The sequence below is a fragment of the Suncus etruscus genome, chromosome 3, assembly GCF_024139225.1.
Source record: "Suncus etruscus isolate mSunEtr1 chromosome 3, mSunEtr1.pri.cur, whole genome shotgun sequence".
Taxonomy (NCBI): Eukaryota; Metazoa; Chordata; class Mammalia; order Eulipotyphla; family Soricidae; genus Suncus; species Suncus etruscus.
The window spans coordinates 134898537-134926448 of NC_064850.1; the positions used below are offsets into that span (position 1 = coordinate 134898537).

The 27912-nt window shown below is 40.2% G+C and overlaps 1 protein-coding gene across 1 annotated transcript; it reads left to right on the forward strand.

Annotated features, from left to right (window-relative positions):
- On the forward strand, window positions 1-27912 carry NDUFV2 (NADH:ubiquinone oxidoreductase core subunit V2). The gene is made up of 8 exons (XM_049770141.1): window positions 1-161; window positions 16224-16289; window positions 17608-17670; window positions 17756-17872; window positions 20253-20421; window positions 20916-21025; window positions 23175-23251; window positions 27757-27912. The coding sequence occupies exons 1-8, from the start codon at window positions 108-110 to the stop codon at window positions 27848-27850; spliced, it is 750 nt and encodes a 249-aa protein (XP_049626098.1). The 5' UTR covers window positions 1-107; the 3' UTR covers window positions 27851-27912.

Here is a 27912-nt window from a genome sequence, read left to right on the forward strand (position 1 = left end):
AAAACGTGGCGGCTCGGGAGCGCGCACGCTGTGCGTCCCGGGCCGCTGGGGATTGTGGCCATTGGGAAAGGCTCCGGGGAAAGGCTAGGCCCAGGGTTCGGCCCGCCATGTTCCTCTCCGCGGCGCTCCAGGCCGGCGCCACTCGCCTCGCCGCCCAGTGGGTAAGGAGGCTCGCCTCGAGCCGGGCCAGGGCCGCCGCCCTTCGCGCTCGCTCGCTCCCTCCCTCCGCGCCTGCATTTCCGCTGGGCGTGCGGAGCCGGGGGCCGTGGCAAGGACACCGCGGCCTTGGGCCTCGCCCGCAGGAGCCCGGGTGGGGGCGGCCTTGGGAGCGCGGGTCTCGCCTTGGCCGGGACTTCCAGGCCCCATTGAATTGAGCCTGCAGGAGGGAGGGGGGCCCGCTCGGGGGTCCGTGACTTCGGGCCTGCCTGGGTCGATCGCAGCCAGCCTGGCGGCGACCTTGCGACTGTCGGCTTGGAACTCCACTCTCTGGGCATGGAGGCCCGTGGCTTGCTTTCCCTGCTTGCTCTTAGCTAAACCCCCGTTGGCAGGCCCATTGCAAAGTACGTTTTCTTTATTTTTCTTTATTGCCTTGGTTGTATTTTGCTTTCTGAAAAAAGTGCTTCTCAGAAGCCACCAGTTAGCTCGGAAAGCACAGCACCCCATGACACATTGCATCTAGCAAAGGAATGGCATTATTTTATTTTATTTTATTTTATTTGGGGGGTCACATTCTGCAGCGCTCAGGGGTTACTCCGGGCTCTACGCTTAGAAATCGCTCCTGGCAGGCTCATTCGGGGGATCGATCCTATGGGATGCCGGGATTCGAACCCATTGTCTGTCTGCAATTGCAAAGCAAGCGCCCCCACTTCCTTGCTATTTCTCTGGCCTTTGAATAGCATTGTTTTAGAAATGGATTTAAATTAAAAAAAAAAAAAAGAGCGGAGTCCATCTTTCTGTAGTCCCGGGAAAGTGCATTTTTAAGTTGAAACACGCGTTCAACTATTGGGGAAAAAAATTGCAGGTTTCAGAAAACGATTCTGTTAGAGAGCCGTACCTAGCGGTGCTCAAGGGGCGTCGAGTTGGGTGCTTGGGGGGATCACGAGGCGGCCAGGGGTGAAACCTGGGCCTCTGCAGACTCAACAAGCCTTCTTCGAGCTCTCTGACCTTCAGAAATGATTTTGAAAATTAGGGCCTTTATTGGAAAGGCAGTCCAGCCCCCGCCAGGCCTTCACCCCCATTCCATAGCACCCATGCAGAAAAGCAGAAGGGATGGTGCATAAAATGGATTTAGGATTTTGGAGTTAGACATGAGTTTAGATAATGGCTTCTCTACCCTTTCTAACTCCATGACCTTGGGATGTTTTTCTGACTCAGTTGTGAGGAGGGAATATTTCAGTTTTGCAAAGTTTAGGATCTTTCCTTGAATGGTTGAGATCCTCCTGTGGCTCATGTACAGCTGCACTCTAGGTAATTTAAGAAGCATAGCTAACATTTAGGGATTACACTTATATATGCTGAGAGTGTTAAATACTTAGTCTAAAAAAATCTTGAGGTCTGGAGAGCTAGTTTAGCCCTGTATGTACAAAACCCGGCTTCTATCTAGGCATCACACATGGACGCTGAGTCCTGCCAGGAATGATCTCTGAGCATAGCCAAGAGTAAGCCATAATCACAAAGCCACTGCACAAAACCAAAATTAGGGCCGGGAGGTTTCTCCTTTACAGGTCATTGCTGGTGACTCCTGCTGGCTCTTTGCCGGGTCCCTCCTGGAGGTGTAAAATATTTGCATTCCTAATTTCATCTACAAGATTGGTATTATTTCACCATTTAGAGATAACAGATTTGGGCAATTTATTTGCTTGTAAGAGTGATTGAAACAGTGTTAAAGAAATGATGAAGATCTTTTTTTGGGAAGAGAAAGAGTGAACACTGACTTGACTAGTGCTAATATTTTGCATGCATGAGTCCAGGGTTTGATTCTCTAAAACGCATGATCTCCCCCTTCACCCCCAAACACCAACACTGAGTCAGGAGCAGCCCCTGAGCATCACTGGTGTGGGCCAAAACAAAAAAGAAATGAGGGGAAAGCAGGGGCTCATTATTGAGGCTCCTTGCATGCCATGCCAATGAATTTGGTTTTATCTTGAAAGTAGGTAATCAGTGAAGGGCCCTGGATGCCCAGGGTAGAATGGTTTTGTTTGGATCCAGAGCATGGAGAGATGAGGACCAACCAGGCCTGTTGACCAGTAAAAATAATAGAAAATAGGGACCGGAACAGTGGTGCAAGCAGTAGGGCGTTTGCCTTGCACGCGCTGACTTAGGACGGACTGCAGTCCCTGGCATTCCATATAGTCCCCCAAGCCAGGAAAGATTTCTGAGCACATAGTCAGGAGTAGCCCCTGAGCCTCACTAGGTGTGGCCCAAAAACCAAAAAAGGAAAAAATGAATAATAGAAAATAAATAGATGCATAGATTTGTTTGTTTCTATTTGAGGCCAAGTATAAATTGAAAAGCAGTTTTAACAACAAAGAGAACAACAACCAGGTCATGGAGAAAATTTCAGACATTTTTGTGGTAGTTTCTGCAACTTTTCCTATCTTGTAGGCATTAATTTGGTGTATAGTAAATACTGAGCTGATGAATAAATTTGATTTTTTTATATATAACTTGTAGTAAGAAAAGGAAATGGAATAAAAACTGTTAAATCTGGGGGCCGGAGAGATAACAGGAAGGTAAGGCGTTTGCCTTTCATGCAGGAGGTCATCTGTTCGAATCCCGGCATCCCATATGGTCCCCTGCCAGCAGCAATTTCTGAGCCTGGAGCCAGGAATAACCCCTGAGCACTGCTGGGTGTGACCCAAAAACCACACACACACACACAAAAACCTGTCAATCTGGACATTACCAAAATGTTAATTAACATTTTGACATTTGCTTACCTTGAAAATGATTTTTAATACACATTGAATGGCATTGTTTACATTGTAGCCTATTTCCCCCATAATATCTTTGACTCCTTTATCAGTAAACACTGTTTCGTTTTGGGGAGCTCAGTGTTCATTCCTGGCAGGTTCTATATATAGAACCAAGGATCTATATATAGGGTGCCAAGGATTGAACCTGAGTTAGCGGTGGTCAAGGCTAGTACCATGCCCACTGTACTATTGCTTCAGCTCAGTAAACGTTTGTATATTGACTTCTGGTTTGGGGATTGTACCTGATAGTGCTGGGGTGTGGGGAAAGGGAAATTCCTAATGGAGTAGGATTAATTTGGACCCTTCTGCAGTTTAAAATGCTGCTCAGGGCCCGGAGAGATAGCACAGCGGCATTTGCCTTGCAAGCAGCCGATCCGGGACCAAAGGTGGTTGGTTCGAATCCCGGTGTCCCATATGGTCCCCCGTGCCTGCTAGGAGCTATTTCTGAGCAGACAGACCGGAGTAACCCCTGAGCAACGCCGGGTGTGGCCCAAAAAACAAAACAAAATAAAATGCTGCTCAGTTTTCCATTACAAGGTTATTCTCTAACACGTAGCCAATCATGACCTTCTAGTCTTGACAAAAAGGAATATATCAAAGCAAAATATCAAGAAACCGTGGTTGGTACAGTATAGGGGGAATAGAGGTGAATAGCTGCCTTCCAAAAGTCAGGAAAGGGTTAATGAGTGTTTCTCTCCCCCCCCACCAAAAGTCCCTTTTGTAAGATAAGCCTTTAAAGAAATCATCTATATTTTCCAAAAAAAAAAAATCATTCCATTATAATTTCTGCTTTATTAACTTTTATTTTTATTAGTTTCCTCAGCCATGGGATTTTTGGGTTTACCATTGCTTAAAAATATCCGGAGCTTGATACTGTGACAAGAAGTGTTTGGAAGACTTACCTATGGATTTCAGTGCCTTGTTTTTAATTTTTTCTATAAAGCACAGTCATGTCTCATTGAGTGCTTATTAAGTATTGCCCAATGTTATGATTTATACAGATAAAAATTAGGCTTATTCTTTTCTTTTTCTCAGTTATTACTCTTGACTTTTTGTCACTATTTCCAACTCATTACTGCCTCACCACGCTGTTTTTAGTAAACTTACAAAAGGTAATGACGACATTTTCTTTTGGTTTTTGTTTTTGTTTTTGGGCCACACCTGTTGATGCTCAGGGGTTACTCCTGGCTTGGGGGACCCTATGGGACTCTGGGGATAGAACTGAGGTTCATCTGCGCTATTGTGCTGGCCCCAGATGATGAAGACATTTTCAGTGATTGTGTTTTCAACTTAGAATTTTCATTTGGATTTTTTTTTTGGGGGGGTTGCACTCCCAGTGATGCTCAGGGGTTATTCCTGGCTGTGCATTCAGAAATCACTCCTGATTTGGGGAACCTTATGGAACACTGGGGGATTCAACTGCGGCCTGTCCTGGGTCAGCTGGTGCAAGGCAAATGCCCTACTGCTGCACCATCGTTCCGGCCTTCATTTGGATTGCTAATAGTTTTATTTCATTCATTGGTGTCCTTATTCGTGATGATTTTGTTTGAATTGTACATAGTTTTATTAAATGGGTTGTTTCCATCCCACCCTCACCCCTTTTGAATGTTAAATTATTTTGGATTGCTTCCTGGACATTGTATATCTATATACTGTAGAGACTGGTGTTTTGTTTTTTTTTTTTTTTTTTTTTTGCTTAGTTTAGTTTAGTGTAGTGTAGTGTAGTGTTTTGTGTGTGTGTGTGTGTGTTTGTGTGTGTGTTGTATATCTATATACTGTAGAGACTCTGGTGGGTTCTTTTTTGCTTAGTGTAGTGTAGTGTAGTGGGGTGTGTGTGTGTGTGTGTGTGTGTGTGTGTTTAAATGTTTTTGTTTGGGAGCCACACCTGGAGTGTGTGTGTGTGTGTGTGTGTGTGTGTGTGTGTGTGTTTAAATGTTTTTGTTTGGGAGCCACACCTGGAGTGGCTCTGCACTCAGGATTCACTCCTGGCAGGCTAGGGTAGCCATATAGTTTGCTGGGGATCGAATCCTGGTTGGTTGCATGCAAAAGCAAGCAGCTTGCCCACTGTACAGTTGTTCCTGATCACTGGCTCTGGGTTTTGTAAAGTCTTTCAAAGACTGTTTAATTGTTGTTTCAGGTAGTTAATTAAATTGAACTTAAACTGCAATACAGTTCCCTCGTCAGCAGCTCAGTTCTGAGTATAGGCTTATTTTGCCTGCATTTTTTTTTTTTGATTTGAGTTGTTTTTTTATGTTTTATTTTTTAATAGTTTAGAGTTTATAGTAGTTACTTGGTGGTTGGGCCTGACAATTAACTAGCTACACTAGAAGTAGAAACTTACTGGTGTCTTTATAAGTTTTAAGTTTTGTAGAATGAAATGTTTTCCCATTGCCTTCGAGATTCTTAAATCTGATTTTGCATTATCTTCAATTGACTTCAAAACTCCCAGGGGAGCTTTTTCTTTAAAAGAAATGTGTAGGGGCCCGGCTGTGGCGCTAAAGGTAAGGTGCCTGCCTTGCCTGCGCTAGCCTTGGACGGACCGAGGTTCGATCCCCCGGTGTCCCATATGGTCCCCCAAGCCAGGAGCAACTTCTGAGCACATAGCCAGGAGTAACCCCTGAGCGTTACCGGGTGTGGCCCAAAAACCAAAAAAAAAAAAAAAAAAAAAAAAAAAGAAGTGTGTAAAGGGGTCTGTGTACCTGTATGTTGATACTAATTTTGTGTCACTGTAGCAGATTACATATACTTTTTTTTTTTTAATTTTTTTTTAATTTTAATTATGACAACAAAGATGCAAAGAAAGAGGACAGGGTAAAGTTACAGTGGAAGCCCAACCACCCATAAACAGGATTCTCAGTAGTCCCATCGATGATATCCCAGCCTTGAACTTTCAGCCAAAGAGCATTAAGAAAAACAAAACTGAACCCATGTACAATACAGTTACTTTGTCCCTCAAATCCCCAGTTGTAGTACATATTGTTTCTTAGCAGCACACCATATAATCTAAAGATATTAGACTTATGTAACTCTTTAAACATTGAGGGCAAAGTACATTTATCTAGTTCCATGCACATGCTTACTAGTTTAAGTTAACCTCAAAAGTTTTAATGGGTTGTTTTTCTTAAGGATTGGAGTCAAGGGAACATAGTAAAAAACGATATTAAAGTGGCATTTGTTTGCATAGGCCCACCAAAACATAAGGGACATGGAAAGACAAATTATGGTCTAAATACATGGAGACCCTACCCCTGAAGTTTCCTGGCACAGGACTGACTCTAGGCTCCAGGCAAACTAGTTTGTCCAATTCAAGTCATCGTCTGTAGTGGCAATACACCTCCATTCCTCACATAGTCTCTGTTGTTGGTATCATGTTTCTGTATTAAAGATCCTGGAGTCTGCATATCCCATATTGCAGTCAGGATGGTGCAGAGCATCCTCTCGTTTCACCTCACACTTAAGGGGCAATAGAGAGAACCATGTCCTGTAGAGCAGGTCATTGTTGTTGTCATGTCTTCTCACAGGTCATTGTTGTTGTCACATCTTCTCAGTATAAACGGAAGTGTCTTTTAAGGAGGTCGATGTCACACCCTTGGTGGTGTCTTTCCTGGTAGAGGACTGCTTCCAACTGTTGCTATAAAAGACCTTGGATGTTTCGTAGATAGCTTGCCTGGTTCCAGCGTGAATGGAGAATGCCCATTCATCTGAGGCCTGTGCCAGGTCATTATATTAATATTCAGGGTGTAAGGTACAATGTAATGAGATTTATTAGATAATAACTAATCTGTATGTATAGTGTTCTCCCATTTTAATGTGTCTATGCAAACAAGGATCAATGCCATGAAGCGTTATTGGTGCATCTGGAGGCAATAGGAACAAGACCAGCAATTTCCATGACATAGTTCAATCATAGGCATCAAACTGAGGGACAGTTCCACCAACAATCCTTACTGAACAGCTTACAAAGAAAAGACAAGATGAAAAGTGGATAGAAACATCATGGTAGGAGAATATATAGAGAGTTACAGCAGTTAAAGAAAATAATCATAAAATATTCAAAAGATATATGTGTTCAATATGTGTTCGATTTGTGTCCTTCTAAATAGTTCTGGGATTTGGAAGATCTACTGTATGTCTTTGGTCAGAGATTAAAGCTGTGAGTTACTGAAGTTAAGAAGGGTAAATCTGGGGTACTGATGGTTGGGAGGAGCATATGATCGCGCGGGGGCGCTAGCCCCCGAGCGGTTTCAAAATGTAGACTAGTATGAAATTGCCAGTGACAGCCCGAGTATAGCTGAGCAATTATCTGCCACCCCCCAGATCAAACGCCACCCCCTAAGCCAACCTCTGGAGCCGGCCTGGGAGTGGGAAAACCCAGGGTGCCCCATCAGCTCCTCCCAGAAACCCACCTGGAGATCCGGAGGAAAGGGGGAAAGGGGGGTCGGGTGACCCAGGTCCGGGCCCCCCACCCTAGGCCAGGCCAAAAGGCCGCTGGCACATGCGGAGGTCTGCCAGCTGCCCGCCCGTGCTGCTAAAAATCCTGCTCCAGGAAGGGAGAGAGACCCTCCCAGGCCCCAAGGGCAGGGATTTAAGCCCAACCTAGGCCGGTCCCCAGACCCGGCCTGGGAGTGGGGAAAACCCAGGGTGCCCCATCAGCTCCTCCCAGAAACCCACCTGGAGATCCGGAGGAAAGGGGGAAAGGGGGGTCGGGTCTACATATACTTTCTGATGTAACCCAGCTTGCATTAGAAATTTGCAGGTTTTAAGTGCAGAGGTTTCACTGGGCTAAAATTTATTTTTTATTTTTTTGTTTTTGGGTCACACAGCAGCTCTCAGGGGGTTACTCCTGTCTCTCAGCTCAGAAATCGCTCCTGTCAGTCTCGGGACCATATGAGATGCGGGGATTTGAACCACCGTCCTTCTGCATGCAAGGCAAATGCTCTACCTACATGCAATCTCTCTGGCCCTTACTGAGCTAAAATTTATATGTTCACAAGTAAGTCAATAAGTTCTTTCTGTAGACAGACTTTAGGGGGAAATCTGTTTCTTTGACTTTTTGACTTGAAAGCTGCCCTTTTTTGTTGACCTATTCTTACATTTTTAGAACCAGCAAGTATTGGTAAGGTGTTCCTGACTTTGCTTCTGCTTCCCCACTTTAAAGGACCTTGGGTCCACCCTGACATCTTGATATTAGTAGAATGATCTCCCTCTCCGGCCATCTACAACCTTCATTCTCTTCTGCTGTGTGAACTAAAATGCAGCTACTCAAGATACGGATGTGGGTTATCTTTGAGAGACCATTCTACAGCAAAAACTGCATAAGAGAAAGAGAAAATGAACACTTGTAAATTTGTTCAGTGAGTTTTGGTATGCCAGTGATTCACACAACAAATTTAGATCTTTGTATTAGATGTGTGAATGTAGTCTCTTCTAAATAAGAGTTGACAATTGAACTCCACTGGTCTTGGCAACCAGTCATACTGTAATAAGTTTTAGGTTCATTGAACTCATCATTCTGGTTTTCCAGTAGGGAAACCTGACACCCTTTTTGAGTCAGGTCAGAAAGCATGTTATAAGCTAGTTGTAGGAAATATTTTTTATTCAGAAACCATTAAATATTTACTGTGTCTGAATATATATTGTTTTACTTTGGGGATAGAGAAGGTGGCCCACATGCAGGGCCTGAGAAGCACAGATAGCATCCTTAGGGGCTCCCTTAAGCTCCAGACTGAGTTAGCCAAGAATACCTGGAGGGGCCCTGAGGCCTTCTGAGCACTTCTGAGTCCCCATCCCCTAAACTACACAAACAACTTTGACTTTCTGAGGCTGGGAAAGTTAAAAGGAGGTGAAGAGTAAATCATAAGGGGAGAAATGGATTAAAAAACTTAATTACGGGCCCGGAGAGATAGCACAGCGGTGTTTGCCTTGCAAGCAGCCGATCCAGGATCAAAGGTGGTTGGTTCGAATCCCGGTGTCCCATATGGTCCCCCGTGCCTGCCAGGAGCTGTTTCTGAGCAGACAGCCAGGAGTAACCCCTGAGCAACGCTGGGTGTGGCCCAAAAACCAAAAAAAAAAAAAAAAAAAAAAAAAACTTAATTACACAAAATAGCCAAAGCATTTTTATTTCTAAGGGGATATAATACATTGGGGGTAGAAACAGTTGAAAAATTAGAAATAGTGTCCTGGTATATTTAAATGTTAAACTTACAGTACCATAAAGTTCATATTCTTAGTATATGGAGATAGGGAAAAGGAAGTTCCTTTCTATTGTATTCCTTAATAAACTGTATATTTACAAAGGTCCTTGGCTAGGAAAATTACCTAGCATTTTTTGTCCTTGGGATCATCAACATTTTCAAGCTCATAGTAGAGTAAGTAGCAATAGGAATTAGTGTTCTGTGGCAGGGCCACACCTAGCAGTTGGGGATGGGGCAGTAAGTGAATCTATGCATCACACAGAGGAGCCCTGGAGCCACATTCCCAGCCAGAATTTTTTATTTTTTATTTTTTTATTTTTTTATTTTTTTGGGCCACACCCGGCATTGCTCAGGAGTTACTCCTGGCTGTCTGCTCAGAAATAGCTCCTGGCAGGCAAGGGGGACCATATGGGACACCGGGATTCGAACCAACCACCTTTGGTCCTGGATCGGCTGCTTGCAAGGCAAATGCCGCTGTGCTATCTCTCTGGGCCCCCCCAACCAGAATTTAAACAAATAATGCTTATCTGAGTTTTAGTTCTTAGGATTAGAAAGGAAATCAAGTTTAAATTTATAAAACATTTGTGTTTGATTCTCAAGTTTTAAAAAGTTTTAAAAAGTGTCGTCAGTTTTAGCAGTTACTTTTGTTTTGAAGCCAGTCCCAAAGGACTAGCCTGGTCATGCTCAGGGAACGGTATGTAGTGCCAGAGATTAAACTAGTATTTGCCATGTGCAAGCAAATGCTTTTTAACACCTGTCCTATCTCTATGGCCATTAAATGGTAAGTTCTTTGGGGGAGGAGGAAGAATACCTGGCAGTGGTCAGGGGTTACTCCAATCTCTGTACTCATAAATCACTCCTGGTGGGCTCAGAGGACCATAAGGAATAGCAGGGATCAAACCCATGTTGGCTGGTGCAAAGCAAATGCCTTACCTACCTTACTCTGGCCCCTAAGTGGTATTATTTCTTTTTACTTTTATTAGTAATATATTATCTTAATAAAGGCAAGGACTCTTAGTTGTTTGACAGTAGTTTATTCCTTTCTCAATAATGAGATTTCTGGGGCCAGAGAGATAGCATGGAGGTAAGGTGTTTGCCTTTCATGCAGAAGGTCATTGGTTCAAATTCCGCCATCCCATATGGTCCCCCGAGCTGCCAGGAGCGATTTCTGAGCGTGGAGCCAGGAGTAACTGCCGGGTGTGGCCCAAAAACCAAAGGAAAAAAAAAAAAAGAGATTTCTGATTTTGTCAGTTTGTTTTTTCCCTGACTGGATTGTGGCCTTTTGTCAGAAGATTCTGTCAGATATTCTTTGATTAGATAATAGATAATAATGCTACTTGGGCAGTAGAAAAATGGTTTGTATGTGTGGGTTTTGTGGGAAGGGCTGGGCACAACCAGCACTTCTGGAGTCACTTCCTCTCAGTGCTTAGGGACCCCTTCCAGGAGAGTTTGGGCATGTGAAACCAGGGCTTGAGCTGGTGATACAGCTAAGTAGAAGAGCTTTGACTCCTGTGAGGCTCGGAGTTTGATTTCTGGTACTCACTCCCCTGCCACCCAACATTAGGACCTATCAAAGAGTCAGTAGAGCATGGGTAGAAATATGAAATTTTAATTTTTATCATCATGAACAATTTATGAAAAGTTTTATCACAACATTTTATAAAGAGAGAAAGCTTAAACGAAAATGACTTGGGCTCACATTTCATTTCTGGGGACTGGGAGATAGCTCAGGGGATTGGAGTGCATGCCTGGCATTTGAGACCCTGGGCTCAATTCTCTGCAGTGCATAGTTCTCTGAACACCACTGGAGTGGCCTTGGTAGCCTCTGCTAAGCTGGTCCAAGAGCAACGCATCACTGGGCCAGATAATGCCGAGAGATCCAGGACCCAGAAGAATGCGTCAGAGACCCAAGAAAATACCAAACAACAGGAAAAATCTTATTATATGATATGGCATGAGTCAGTTACTATATATTAGCCTCAAGTTCCTCAAAAGTAAAATGGAAATGATCACTAACAACAGGTTTTTGAGGAGAAAAAGAACTTTACACAGTGTCATTTAAGATTACTTAACTTCAGAGAAATTTTTTTTTGGCTATACCTGGCTACTGGCAGACTCTGGGAACCATCATACGGAGTGCTGAGGCTTGAACCTGGGCCACTCTTTTGTAAAACAAGAACCTTACCTACTATATATTGTCTCTCCAGCCTCTGATCACCTGCTTTAAATCTTCCTTCTGAAACACTGAAAGAACAAATCAGAATCAATGGCCACCAGATCATGGCCTTGTTTATTAAAGAGAACTGTTTATTATTATTATTATTATTATTACTACTGTAATTATTAATAAAGAAAACCTACTCCTAACAATACATACTCTTTAGCATTGCTGAGTGTTATTATTATTACTACTACTACTACTGTAATTATTAATAAAGTAAACCTACTCCTAACAATACATACTCTTCAGCATTGCTGAGTGTGGCCCAAAGACACAAAAACCACACAAACCACTTCTTTATAGGGCTACAGAGAGAGTACAACGGTTAAGGGAATTCAGTGAAGTGTAGTCATTTGAGTAGAATATGAACTAGATTCCAATGAGTTTTCATTAGTTCAGTGTTCTCAGAGTGAACAGTATTGGCTGTGCCCATCTCTGGGGTGTTGGAATATATTTTTTGGGGGAGGAGGGAGGCCATTAAAGTCTGCTTAATTGGGAGGATGCTATTTCCTTGAAAGAAGGTAGATTTCAGTGGAGGCTCTGAATAATTGTTTTTCTGGAAGGGAGAGGTATGTCAAATAAGTTTGGGAACCTCTGCAGTAGCCTATAGAGCAGAAAAACAATCAAAGGTTATAAACGGCCAATGACAGGTATATAGAGGACTTCATTTAGCTGACTTTCTGTATTTTTTAGGTTTAGTCAGCTCATTCTACTTTTCCCTTCTATGTCCAAGGTTTTAAATTTTATGGAGTTTTTTTGTTTGGTTTGGTTTTTGTGCCTCATCTGGCATTGTCCAGGGCATTCTCAGAATCACTCCTGGTGAGGTACAGAGAATCCTTTTGGTGCTAGTGATTAAACCCAGGTTTTCCTCATGCAAGGCAAGTACCTTACCCACTGTACTGTCTCTTTGGTCCTAAACTCACAACTCTTTTTGTTTGCTTGTTGGTATGTTTGCTTGGTTTCAGTTTTTTGGTTACACCCGGCAGTGCTCTGAGGTTAGTCTTGGCTTTGCACTCAGGAACCACTCGTGGTGTGCTCAGGGGACCATATTAGGGTGCCAGGGAATCAAACTTGGGTCCATCGAGTGCAAGGCAAGCACTGTGCTATATTATTGCTTCATCTCCTTGGTGCAGTGTTTTAAACTCGAAAGCTCCCTGTTGCTGCTGAAACCTTAAAATACTTTCTGATCTCAAGTGTTAAAAAATGCTTTGCTAGTCATGAGATATATTCTTATTTCTTTAGCTTTTTAATCCATGTCACCTATACCCAATAAAAAATTTGGATTGAAAATTTCAAATTTTTCATAGGCTCAATAACAAGCTTAGAAACCTTCCAACTTAATTGTGATTCAGTAAACAGCACTTCTAAAGTCGCTCACTGGACAAGAGGAAAGCATAAACATTTTAACCGTTTTAGCTAATCTTGAATCTCTCAGAGCCAGAATGACCGCCAGACTTAATACCTTTTGGCTTTCCTTCCTAATAACAGAAAGGGACAGGACCTAGATCCTACAACACAAACTACGAGGTAAACTCGAAAAGAACTCTTGAAACCTAGAGTCACAACACGTAACACAAACACATACAAACAGTGCACCCACACATGAATAAAGCAGCCAGCTGGCCTCTCCCAAAGGCATGGGAGGGACACCTATAAAGTTGCTAGATTGTGCATTGCTCTGATCTACAGCAGCAATTGTGCTTGTCTTGTTTGCTAACTAGTTGAACTAGATCTGAACAGGATGTTTGTACTTGAGACCCTAACCAGCTTCCTGGAGGCCTCACTAGGTAATAAGACATCTTCCATGAGAATTTCCTGTGAGCTGTTTTTGGCAAAGTAACAGATATAAGTGGCCACACATAAGTGAATCACTTAGTTGATCTGGCAAAAGTCCACTCTGTTCCCACTTTTTGTGTTTAAAGAATTGTCCAGATCCACAGGGAAATGGGGTCTATTCATAGAGGAGAAGGGAGTTTTTTGGGGAAAATGCATCCCAAGCCAAGTCTCCCCATCTCAGGCACAAAAATGGCCATACATATATGTTAATCAGCTTACTTGCAGCTGTTTCTTGGACCTTCTTATAGTGTGAAAGGCAGCTGGCAAAAGTCAGCCCCTGATAAAGAGACCCTGCTAGTTGAGAGCCTTAACTGTTTCTCCAATTGAGGTCGGCCTCCTGCAGTGGAATCTGCTCGTGGTCTACTTGGCCAGATTGTAACTGTGGAGGTTAGATTCCACTGCTGCTGGAGGGCCCTCAGAGGAAAGGAGAGGTGATGTTCAGGAAGAGCCTTGGTTAGCCTGATGGAAGATAGAGCTAATTGCGCAGTGTCCTCAAAGCAGCCACATTGCACTCTAAAAGAGAAAGCTGCTTTTCCAGTTAGTCTAACCTGGCTACCTATATTCTTTTCTGCCACTTCTAATTGCCTCATTCCCAGGCAAAACTGAATTCAAATGATCCACTAATAACTGTGAGTCTTTTTGTTTCTAATGGTCTTTATATACATGCCTGGTTTCCTTGTATTCCTTTTTTTTTTCCTATATTCTTTGTTGGTTTCCTAGACCGGCTTCGTTCTACTAGACCTTTGCTGCTGTTCTGTAGTTCAGTTTAGGTGGTTAATAATAAGACTTTGTAATCATCAGTCCTAGTATCAGTTGTGAGTTTTGCCAGAGATTAGTGGTGAGAATTTACTGAAAGCTTTTTGGATATAATACTTGACCTTACATGGAAATTGTAAGAATTAAGTAATGTATAGAAGCTCATGCTGGTACTTTTAATTTTTATTAAAAATAGCTAATGATGGGGAACACTGATAATCCTAACTAGTGCAGGCAGCACATGAAACACTTTATATTGGGATATATTTTTATCCTAATAGCCTTTTTAATGTATGTACACATATTATCCAAAGGAGGAGGTACGTTGTTTGGTTTGGTTTTGTGCGTGATGCAGACCACTTTCTTTGTGGCACTCCAGGGATCCAGGTTCTGGGAATGGAAGCTGGGACACTCGAACCCTTTGACCCATCAACCTAGCTCTGAAGTCGGACTTTTGACATTTTGCTGTATTGTCTTTGTATACAGGCTGTATTTATGGTGTATTAGATATCAGTGTTACATCCCAGGTGCTTAGATGTGAAAAATGTGGTTTATTGATGTGATTATTATTCTTGTTTGCTGTTGATCCCTTTTCATACCACAGCCATCTTTAGATGGATGATATTTTTAAATTTGTTTGATAAGTGGGATGATTTGGCTTGGGGAATGGTCAGTTAGAAAATGTCAGCAGCTAGTTCAGCATAACCCGGGGTGTGGCAATAAGTATAAATCCCCATTCAGCCCCAGACATGGTAACAACAGCAATAGTAAAAAAGAAAAAAGAACAGAAACTTAATTTTTCCCCTCCCCCTCAAAACTTAATTTTTGGTTTTGGAGCCTAACCTGGTAGTACCCAGGAACTATTCCTGTCATGTTGTTCAGGCTCACTCCTGCAGGTACTGGTGCCGGGGTGTGCAGTCAAGGCCTGCACTTTAGCTTAGCCCTCAGCCACATCCCTGGCCCTTGATTTTAGATCTTAAAGTTACTTATTTATTTTGGTTTTTGGGTTACATCCGGCAGCGCTCAGGGGTTACTCCTGGCTCTGCGCTCAGAAATTGCTCCTGGCAGGCTTGGGGGACCATATGGGGTGCCGGGATTTGAACCACCGTCCATCCTGGATTGGCTGCTTGCAAGGAAAACCCTACTGCTATGCTGTCTCTGCAGCTCTTAAAAGTATTTTTTGTTTGTTTGTTTACTTGTTTTTGGGCTACACCCAGTGAGGCTTAGGGGTTACTCCTGGCTATGCACTCAGAAGTCACTCCTGGCTTGGGGACCATATGGGACGCCAGGGGATAGAATCACAGTCAGTGGGTGCAAGGCAAACTCCTTACCTCTTGCTCTACCTCTCTGGCCCTATTATTTCAACTCTTGCATTTTTGTGATTTAAATTTTCTAAATGGTGAAAATTTGGATTCCAAAACCCCATAAAAACTAATAATGGATTAAAAATAATAAAATAAATAAATAATAAAAGTCAATCATAAAACTTTGGCCCCTCTTAAAAGCATTTTTAATTTTTTAATTTTTTGTTTTGGTTTTTGGTTTTTGGGCTACACCCGGCGTTGCTCAGGGGTATGATGTATTCCTGACAGTTATTATAGGGCTAGTAATGATGGCAAAATGCTTAATAAAGGATGATTTATTTTATAATGGTAAAATATTATAAAAATGATGATTCAAATATATACAATTATATCTCTAGTTTTTTCTCTCAATGCAACTGTTGTTGGTGATTATTTATAACAAAAATATTTACATCTGACCTAAATTATTTGTAGGATGAGTTAAAATAGCCTATCAATAGTTTTATTTATTTTATTTTATTTTGGTTTTTGGGCCACATCCGGCGGTGCTCAGGGGTTACTCCAGGCTGTCTGCTCAGAAATAGCTCCTGGCAGGCATGGGGGACCATATGGGACATCAGGATTCGAACCAACCACCTTTGGTCCTGCTTCGGCTGCTTGCAAGGCAAATGCTGCTGTGCTATCTCTTGGGCCCATTTTTTAATTTTTTTGGTTTTTGGGTCACACCCGGCAGTGCTCAGGGGTTACTCCTGGCTCCACGCTCAGAAATCGCTCCTGGCAGGCTTGGGGACCATATGGGATGCCAGGATTTGAACCAATGACCTTCTGCATGAAAGGCAAACGCCCCACCTCCATGCTATCTCTCTAGCCCCCTTAAAAGTATTTTTTAATGAAAAATTTAAGGCTTAAGATTTACCAAACTTTCTTCAATTTTTAGGGAAGGCATATAAGGAGCTTTCATAAGACCACTGTGCAAAATGGAGCTGGAGGAGCCTTATTTGTGGTGAGTATCAGATTTTTTACAAATGAAAAGACTTTGGATTCTGAGTAAATATGCCTAATCAAAATATAGTAAACACCAGTGTATTTGGTATATATGCTAGCCATTGGGGGAATTAAATATAGCTTATTTGATTTTGTATTCTCTTTCAAAGGACGTGTGATTCTAGTCTAACTTCAAGTTTAAATGGGTTCCTGCGCAACTCTGTGAACAAGAATTTAGAATATTCCTTGGTGAAATTCTTGGGTATTTTAACTTGGTTTCTAGTTGTATTTTGCGTTCCTAAAAATTAGTTATGTTCACTCACTGAAGGAGTGTGAGGCTTGGAGAATCCCAAAATAAGTTTGAACTAATAGATTTTAGTGTTTCTTGTCTTTATATTTTTGGTCTCCAGGGTTCAACTACAGGTAAAAGTTGTAAGCTCTTCCAGCTTCAGTGCCCAATTCAGAAAGTATAAAATACCACAATCCCTTGTTATGGCAATATGCAGCTTTCAAGATTAATCTAGTATTTTAAGGTAATTTAATCAACATGTATGATTAAAATTTGAGTTTGTGGTATAATTTTTTAAACAGTTATTTAATAGTTGGTTGTACTATTGATAAGCAGAAACCTGTTTTATATATCTAAAAACTTACCAAATTTGGCACATATTTGAGGTCAAATTTCTGTTTTTGTTTCCTCTTTTTGAAGAAGCAGAACTCAGACTTAACTTATTAAGGGATTCAGTTTGGGTCATCACACATACAAAACATAAATAAGTGTTAATGTCAGTGTGACTCATTTAATTTCCTGTTGATATATCTTTTTCCAAAGGGCTCATTTTTTTATGAAGAGAAAATAAAATTTTCTTTTAACTAGGTTCTGTTAGAACAGCTGTTGGTTAATTTCAGTTATGTATGATAGAGGTAGTCCCTATTTTCACCTTTCCTAAAGTAGTGCTTTCTTTTGACATCTTGTCAGTATAAGCTTTCTTTTGGAAAAATATACATATGTTCTATACTTAAAATTTTGTGTCTTAATTTTATTCAATATTGCACCAGTAATTACAGTAGACGATTTCATATTTTAATTAAGCTATATGCACCTCTTTTTTGGGGTCTTAAATTTACCTTACAGGGTCATTTTATATTGTTAAAAATTAATTCAGGTTCTTTAATATTTTTGTATTTTGTATTGCTGCATGTTGAAATTAAAGTTGAGTTTAACCATTAGAGATAGTACAATTTAACCATTAGAGATAGTACAATTCTATATAAAGTTGCTAACACTTTCAAAGGAATTGTACTAATTTTAGAAAACTTCTTTCCCTTTTGTATAGCACAGAGATACTCCTGAGAATAACCCAGATACTCCATTTGATTTTACACCAGAAAACTATAAGGTACATAACTGAATATTACAATCGATTTACAAGGTATTTCATGTCTTTGAGGTGTATAAAGACAGATAATTTTTCTTTGATGTAGAGGATAGAAGCAATTGTGAAAAACTATCCAGAAGGACATAAAGCATCAGCTGTGCTTCCAGTCCTGGATTTGGCACAGAGGCAACATGGATGGCTGCCCATCTCTGCCATGAACAAGGTACTTATTTCATTCTGGCCTTAGGTAATTTTCAGTAACTTCCCTTACTTAGAAATTCCTCTGGTGGCTACTGTCTGAGAATATAGACATCTAAAGCCCTTAAACCTTGTCATTTTGTATGCTTCCTCAAATTACATTTGTGTTTTTTGTTGGTTCCCTTAATAATACAGAAAACCGAAAAGGTAGAGTTTTGATGATACTTTGAAATCAGAAATGATGGGAGTGACCCATATAAGTCATGTTAATCTATTGATAGAAATATTGAGTTACTTTCTTCTTACAGTGTTTTTGTTTTAAATCATATTCTATATCTCAAGAAATAGAACAAAATTTAGAAGCTCAGGCATTACTTTCTTTATCTCCTTTATCTTCTTTTTTTTTATGTATTTATTTTTTTTGGATTTGGGGTCACACCTCTTGGCACTCAGGGATTACTCCTGGCTCAGCTCTCAGAAATCATCCCTGGCAGGCACGGGGGACCGTGTGTGGATGCCAGGATTCAAACCACCGTCTGTCCTTGGTCGGCTACATGCAAGGCAAACACCCTACCGCTGTGTTATTGCTCCAGCCCCCTATCTCCTTTATCTTCTTTATAGAGAAGGGCATAACAGTAGCCCTTGAACACCCCCTTTATTCTTGATTTTGGTTTTTGGGTCACACCAAAAACAGCGCTCAGGGGTTACTCCTGGCTTTGTGCTCAGAAGTTGCTTCTGGCAGGCACAGGGGATCATATGGGATGCCAGGATTCGAACCACCATTTGTTCGAATCAGCTGCGTGCAAGGCAAATGCTTGCTTCTAGCTCTGCCCAGGGAATACTCCTTACTTTGCTTAGGGGAACGTATGTTGGAGTTGGGGTTTAAAATCTCTGTCAGCTGGGCCCGGAGAGATAGCACAGCAGTGTTTACCTTGCAAGCAGCCGATCCAGGACCTAAGGTGGTCGGTTTGAATCCCAGTGTCCCATATGGTCCCCCGTGCCTGCCAGGAGCTATTTCTGAGCAGACAGCCAGGAGTAACCCCTGAGCACCGCCGGATGTGGCCCAAAAACCAAAAACCAAAAAAAAAAAAAACTCTGTCAGCTGTGTGTAAGGCAAGTACCCTACTCATTGTATTATCTCAGGCCTATACCTCATCTCTCCATTTATAATTACCCATTAGGCCCTTGCTTTAGATTTATGCAATTATTCTAGACTTTAGAAAAATTATTCAAGTAATCTCTACAAGACTCCACCAAATGTATTTTGTGCTCTAGCAAATGTATTTTCAGCTGCACATGTATTTTGAGAAATTCCCTTTGATTCAGAGGTAGTGGTCTGGCTTAGTATATCACTGAATTAAATTTAGCACTACTTTTATTTTTCACAAGTGTGCTGTGATTAGTTATTTTTTTTTAAATCTTTCCTATAGAATCTGTGGTATGAGAAAGGTCAACTTGTTTCTCATCTGAAATGCCATTTAACAAGCAATTTTTTTTAAATTTCAAGGCAAGGGCTTTACTCACTGATACTGAAATATTTATAAGTTTAGAGAGAAAACATAAATTTTGTGAGAAAAATTACCCTTTTGAAAGAAAAAGAATGAAATTATAGAAGATGGAGAAAGAAGTGTGTTGTAACCATTAGCTTTGGGGCACTGTGGTTTAAGTGTAAGATAACTGTAAAAATTAAAACTTCCCCCTTTTTTTTTTTTTTTTTTTTGGTTTTTGGGTCACACTTGGTGGCGCTCAGGGGCTGCTCCTGGCTCTGTGCTCAGAAATTGCTCCTGGCAGGCCCGGGGGTGGGTGGGGTGGGGAACCATATGGAGGCCAGGAGTTGAACCAGAGTCCATCCTGTGTTGGCCACGTGTAAGGCAAATGCCCTACCTCGGTGCTATGCTCAGCTCAATTAAAATATTTTCTGCTTTCAAAGAACTGACTCTGTTTTTACCAAATTGAAACAATATTGAAATAAAGCTTTTTGTTTTTGTTTTTGTTTTGGTTTTTGGGCCACACCCGTTTGACGCTCAGGGGTTACTCCTGGCTATGTGCTCAGAAATCGCCCCTGGCTTGGGGGGAACATATGGGACGCCGGGGGATCGAACCGCGGTCCTTCCTTGGCTAGCGCTTGCAAGGCAGACACCTTACCTCCAGCGCCACCTACCCGGCCCCTGAAATAAAGCTTTTTTTTTTTTTTTTTTTTTAACCTGGTGGTACTCAGGGTTCGAGTTACTCCTGACTCTGCTCTCAGAAATCTCTCCTGCCAGGCTTGGGGGAGCATATGGGATGCCAGGAATCGAACCATAGTCAGTCCACCATCAATTCTTGATTGGCTGCGTGCCAGGCAAACACCCTACTGTTGTGCTCTCTCTCTGGTCCCTGCATTAAGATTTTTCTAATATTTATAGGTTGCAGAAGTTTTAGAAGTACCTCCAATGAGAGTGTATGAAGTTGCAACTTTTTATACAATGTATAACCGAAAACCAGTTGGAAAATATCACATTCAGGTCTGCACTACTACACCTTGCATGCTTCGGAACTCCGACAGCATCCTGGAGGCTATTCAGACAAAACTTGGTATGGGACATATTATATTTATAACTTTTAGAAAAATAGAGCTCTTCCTAGGTTTCACGTACTTGTACCTAAGTTTTTAACTTTTACTACCTAGTGGCGCTTCCCTTAGTAAATCTGCATTGTATGGTTGACCTACTTTTATTTTCTTTTTGCATTCCTTAATTCTGCGCTTCAAAATGAATTTTCATCATTAATTTTATATTTGAAAACCTTTGCCAGTCTGATTTTAGTAGGTTTAGTTATTTATGTCAATATGAAGATTATAATAGTCTCATGTATCATATAATGAATTTTGGAAGTGGATTAATGACGTTTGATTGTTTTTAAAGGATCATTGTAAAATATTCTAATATTATAACTGTTTTAATTTAGGAAATGTAATACTCTTCATTTTTAAGAAAATCTAATGTGTTGCAATTTTTAAGAAAATGCCTTAAATGATATAGTTATTTTAGTAAACTTGCTCCTTACAGTGATCATTTCTGTATTTCTAGGAATAAAGGTTGGGGAGACTACACCTGACAAACTTTTTACTCTTATAGAGGTGGAATGTCTAGGAGCCTGTGTAAATGCACCAATGGTTCAAATAAACGACAACTACTATGTGAGTGTTTCCTCTCATATGCGATATAAATTGAAGTATATGATGCTGTATTTAAAATATTTTGTTTCTTGCCCTGTATATTATTACTAGGAAAAAATGATTTGCACAAATATCTGGACAGTTTGGAGGCCAGGGTGACCGTCTTAGAACATAGCCATGTGTGCATGAGACCTGAGTTTAATACTCAATGCTAAAAGTATTCTATAATGCTAAAAATATACATATTTAACTCCATCAGTACATTTTAAAACTCGTATTATAAGAGCTTGGAATATACATTTAAGTATGGGAAGTAACTGAATTTTTTTTCCAGATAACACTTGCAACATTATTTCAGTTTTTAATAATTTTATTATTACTATTTATAGAACTATTTTAAAAATATTTTAAACACTGGTTACAAAATTGTTCATGATTGAGTCTCAATGAGAGACACTTAAATTAATCCTGGTTTTGAGCTCAGAAGTTAATTCCTGGCAGGCTTGGGGGATCATAATTGAGATGCTGAGGGGGGATAGAACGATGGTCGTGTGCAAGGCAAACACTACATACTGTGCTATCACTCCCGCCTAAATTATTTTTCCTTTTAGACACTGGTTAATGAAGGAGTATCATGCATATCACTATCTTCTTTCAGCACCCAGTTCTTGTCCAGAGTGATCAGTCTCAACTACAATTGTCATAGTGACCCTTCTCTGTCCTAACTGTACTAGTTGTGGCGGGGTTGCTACCATGGACTGGTCCTCCTAGTTCTCATCGCTGTTGTCTTTGGATATATTACCATACTATCTTTTTGTTTTTTCTATATCCCCCAAATGAGTTAGATTATTCTATGTCTATCACTCTTCCTCAGAAATAAGCTCTATATAGGTGAGCTATCCCTTTTCCCCATCCAAAGTATATTTTCTTTCCTGATTCCCAGAACTAATAACTATCATAAATTTAGTGTTTATTTTTTTCTGTGCAGGTTTTTCTCATTCAAGAGAGTATTTTATATATAAAATTTCATATTTTTTCTTTTTGATTTTTGGTTTATACCTGGTGGTGTTCAGGGCTAGATCCTGGTTCTGTGGTCACACTACTGATGGAGGTCAGGGTACCATATGTAGTGCCAGGGATTGAGCCCAGGTTAATTTAAGTAAGACCACTGCTTTTCTTGCATTACTATCTCACAGCCCTACATAAAGTATATATTTTCAGTTTTATAATGTATGTTCTATTATATATATCTGCATATATATTAAACTTATTAGTACAAAAATACTGATGTAGGTTTATAAATGAAGGAACAAAGCTGAGAAAACTGAGTAGCTTGTTTAAGATTAGCTACTAGGGCCCGGAGAGATAGCACAGCGGCATTTGCCTTGCAAGCAGCCAATCCAGGACCAAAGATGGTTGGTTCGAATCCCGGTGTCCCATATGGTCCCCCGTGCCTGCCAGGAGCTATTTCTGAGCAGACAGCCAGGAGTAACCCCTGAGCACCGCCGGGTGTGACCCAACCCCCCCCCCCCCCAAAAAAAAAAAGATTAGCTACTAAATGTTGGCATGAGAACTCAAATGCAGAACTCTTCCAGTTTATATAATTGTTGCCTTTTTATCAATTAGCTCTTAATGTATATTGCATTTAGTAATATAGGCTATATGTTGGAGTTACTTGTTACTGCTACTGTTGCTAATCTGTAATCTAGGAATTAGTAATAAACTAGTGTTAGGGATTTATATAGATTTTAGTGAAAGGAAATATCTCTAATACAATATTAACTACAGTCACCATGATATGTATTAACCCTTTCCCCTGTTATGCCTACCTCCCTTTGGTAATCACTGATCTCTTTTCTGTAATTTTTATTAAGTTTTTAAGGCATTTTTGTTTTTATTTATTTGAAACACCTTGATTTATAATACTGTTCATGATCAGAGTTTCATACTTCCCCCATTCCAGAACTACCTGAGTATGTCTCCTATCATTGTCTCAGGGTTCCTTCCCTACCTTTGGTCAGTTCTGCTTTCTTGTTTCTTGAATTTACAGGGATCTTTTTGTTTAGGTTTTTGTTTTTAATTTAATTAATTTATGTTATTTTACATATAATTGAACTAATAGAATCTTGAAATAGTTTTTGTGTGATGGTTTAAAATTTTTTTCCCCTAGGAGGATCTGACACCTAAGGATATTGAAGAAATTATTGATGAGCTGAAGGCTGGCAAAGTTCCAAAACCTGGTCCAAGGTATGCCTTTATTTATTTATTAATTTAGTTTTGTTTTGGGTCACATCCAGTGATGCTCAGGATTTACTCCTGGCTCTGTGCTCAGGACTCACTCTTGGTAGTGCTCAGGAAGCCAACCATATGGGGTGCTAGGGATTGAACCTGGTCAAAAATATAAAAGATAAAAAATAAATAAATAAATAAAATAAAAGATAAACACCTTACCTTTTGTACTATCATTCTGACACCTTTAAATTAATGTTTAATGACAACCCAAATGACTCTTTCAAGTAAAGGTAATCTTAACATTTTATGCTGTAGATTCATAGGAGTTGCCTGTGGTTATGGAGAAACCGGACGTTTAAACCAAAATAAATTTTCTAATTAAGTAATCACCTGATACTGACTTGAATATTTATTTAAAGAAAGGGGGTATTTACTACAAATAGTAATACTATTGCACTGTTTTTTGTTTGTTTGGTTGGGTTTTTTTTTGGTCTTTGGGCCACACCTGGTGATGCTCAGGGGTTACTCCTGGCTATGTGCTCAGAAATCGATTGTTCCTGGCTTGGAAGACCAAACCATATGGGACACCGGGAATTGAACCAAGGTCCGTCTTAGGCTAGCTCGGACAAGGCAGATGCCTTACTGCTTGAGCCACCACTCCGGCCTCTATTGCACTGTTTTTAAGTTTGCATTATTAAAAGATTGAGCCCCAAATTCTATATCCTTTTAACTTCTTCCTCGGGACCTATTCTGACCATTGAACCAATATGGTTTTTTGGTACCCAGAATCAAACCCAGGCTTAACACATGTAATGCATGTGTTCCATCTTTGAGCTACATATTTAGACTCTGTGTAAGATAATTTTTACCTGTTATCCAAATGACAGCTATTTTGTCTTCCTAGCATCCTTTTAACAGTTGTGGTTATTTTTCCTTTTATGAATTTTTTTGGTCAGAGAGACTTGGATAATAATTTAGGTTCATAATTTTCTATTTATACTACAAAGTGATAATTGAAATATTTTCAGTAAGAGGTGATATTGTTAAAAATCACTTCCTAGTTACTATGAGAATAGTTTAAAATTCAGTGAATTATGTTGATTTCTAGTTTTTTTGATTTTGGCACCTAAGTGTTTTTTCTAAACAACATGGAGAATATATTAAATAAAACAATTCTGGAGAAGAATAGTGACACTTTTGTTTTAGATTTGTTACTTTGGGTGTGTGTGTGTGAATTGTGTGTGAGGGTTGAGCTGGACCATACATATGTTCCCTTTGGTACTAGGAATTTAAACCTAGGTCAGCAAATGGAATCCAGCACTTCACATGCTGAATTATCTCTCCAGCTCCAGTATGACTGTCTTATTTTGGACTTACAAATTACAGAATGCCTATGACTCTTTCATGGATTCATGTAGAATATAGGAGCTGGAATTTAGAGAATGGATTATAAATTAGAGATTCATAATTTCTTGTAAATGGTAAATCTGGATGAGAGTACTAGGGGGGAAGAAAAGGTTAGTTTTTGTTTGTTTGGGGGCCACACTAGCCACTGCCCAGGAACTACTCCAGTTACTTCCTCAGGTTGTTCTGAGGCTACTCCTGGCAGTAATTGGGAGACCATTTGGTACTGGGAATGGAACCAGGGTCCCAGGCTCTAACCCTGCCAAGTTTGTGTCTTCTATTCCTTTAGGCTCTTTTTGTCATCAATTAATTGCATTTCAATGTTTGAATGGAATAAAGTTTAGCATTTTCAAAGTATAGTAAAAGGAATGTTATAGTAATTGAAAAGATTCACTGAAATTTTTTAGACTATTTAGATTTGAATCAAAGGCTTTAGAATTTCTCTTCTAGTAATTTATTTTCTACTTAATCCATGTATCTAAAAAGCAAAGATAAAGATGCAAAATTTTCAGTAATTGCCAGCCGTCTCTCAGGAGGATGCATAAAGTTTATATTTGGGCATGGTAATTCTAGAATATCTTCCAAGCATATGAAAATAATTTTCTCATTCTTCAAGTTTGATGGATGTATATGATAGTGAGTCTGGAAATGATACATAGTAATTGCATAGTTATAGTGAGTTCTTTAACCAAAGTTGACTATATAGGTTACTCCCAGTTCAGTCCTCAGGAGTTAGCTCCTGATGGTACTGGGGCTCAAACCTTGGTTTTTTGCATGCAAACTTGTGTACTAGCCTATTGAATGATCTCAGTAGCCCCCACCCACAACTGTTTTTTTAAATGAATATAAGTACACTTTTTAATTTTTATTATATCCTCTAGTATATAGGTTGCCTTTCCCTTATTTTGGGGGTGGGGGCTACACCTGGTGATGCTCAGTGGTTACTCCTGACTCTACACTCAGGAATTACTAAGTCTGGTGGTTTTGTGGAATCTTAGAGAATGCTGGAAATTGAACCCAGGTCGGTCACATGCAGGCTATTCACCCTACCTGCTGTACTATTGCTTTGGCTCCCATGTTTATTTTCTATTTTTATTTTTGGCTGAGGATAGAACCCAGGGCTCCCCTTATGCAAAGTAAATGTTGTAACCCTTTGAGCCATCACAATGACTGCTTTTTTGATTGTAGTGAATTTATATTAACTTATATTTGACTTGGTAGGCAACCTGTCACAATACATATTTGCACTAATAGTTTGGAAGATCTATTATTTTATTTTTGTGTTTCTCAAGAAAATTAGACGGCCTAGACCTCTTTAAGGATGTTTCAAAGACAGGCCAGGGGATGGAGGGGGAGGGAAATAGGGGGACAATGTTGGTGGAAAAGTTGCAGTGGTGAAGGGGGGTGTTCATTTTATGGTTGAAACACAATTATGAACATGTTTGTAACCGTGGTTCTTAAATTATTTTAAAATATTAAAAAATGGGGGCCGGAGAGATAGCACTTCAATAGGGAATTTGCCTTGCATGTGGCCGACCCAGGATGGATGGTGATTAGTTTCCCTGCATCCCATATGTTCCCCTAGCTTGCCAGGAGCGATTTCTGAGCACAGAACTAAACCCCTGAGCTCTGTCAGGTGTGACCCCAAAACACAAAACAGAACAAAAAAAATTGAAAATAAAAACTCTAGATATAAAAAATAAAAAGATTAAGGGACTAATAGAATATAAAAGACAAAATCAGAGGAAATAAAAGGGAAATTGAACAAATCCTTTCATTGAAACCTGGTGTAAGAATAAGTCAGGGAATAGGAGTGAAATTGGAGCAGGTGCTGAGGTGGCCTCTAGCAAGAAAGGTCACACAGGGCAGAGTCTGAGTGATGTTCTGGGAAAGTATGTGTGGGATGAAAAGACAGGTTCTTCAACTTCCCTGCTGTTCCTCTGCATAGACTTCGACATCAGGACTTGTTCTATTTGGTTACGGTAGTCTCGAACCTGTTTGTAAAAAATTAATATTATATAACCTTTTAAAATGAACATAACAGGAGTACAAGGCCAGGGAGATAATTCAGTGGTATAGCAATGGCTTGCAGTATGATCATGTCCTTAGGTTTCATCTCTGGCACTACAAAAACAAACAAAAATAAATCTAAGTAAAATTAATTTCTAAGGGGCAGTCTCCAAATCTTCAATTTCCTCAAGGAATCCAGTATGTATATTCCCTTTTTAGGGGGTGGTACAGGGTTGTTGTTGCAGTTTATATGTTTTGTGTGGTTTTTTTTTTTGTTTGTTTGTTTGTTTGTTCTTTGGTCACATCTGAGTGCTTAGTGTGCTCTCCTGGCTTTACTTAGGGATCATTCCTGGCAGGGTTTAGGAGACCTAATGAGTGCCAAGGATTACAATCAGGATTGCCACTGACACAGCCCTATGCAAGACAAGTACCTTACCCTTTGTACTATCTCTCTAACCTCGAAAATAAGACTTTTCAAAATGTCAACATGTTTGGATTATTTTGGCTATCGTTCTCAGTTCCATTCTTTAGCAGCCTTTGGTTTCTGTATCAATAGGTTCAATACTTGTCTTACAAGTATTACACAGATTTAATGGACTGATCATGTATATACAGTGCTGGATAAGTAGGAGCTGATTAGTGGGGTGTTTCTGTTTTATTTTGATTTTTTGCTTGGAGACTATACCCAGAAGTGCTTAGGGCTTATTTCTGGCTCTGGGCTAAGGGACCCGTATACTGTACTTGTGATGAACCTAAGTCAACCATGTGCAAGGCAAGCACCCTAGCTGCTGTATTATAAGTTTTTGATTTAAAAAAATAAGATAAAGTAGTATAGTGATAGAAATATTTGGATCAATAATAGTCAACTTTACAAGTAATCACTTTTTTGGTTTTTCTTTGGGGGGGGCACATCTGGTGACACTCAGAGGTTACTCTTGGCTGTGCTCTCAGAAATCGCTCCTGGCACGGTCTGTCCTGGGTCTTGCATGCAAAGCAAAACGCCCTACTGCTGTGCTATTGCTCCAGTCCCCTACAAATCACTTTTTTAAAAAAAATGTCTTATGTTAGTAATTGTCACTTACAGTTGCCTTTTTTTCTTCTTGTAGGAGTGGACGTTTCTCTTGTGAGCCAGCTGGTGGTTTAACTTCTTTGACTGAACCACCCAAAGGTCCTGGCTTTGGTGTGCAAGCAGGCCTCTAATTTATATTCAACTGTAAATATGTCACTGGAAAAAATAAAATGTGAATTGCCTATCTACATAA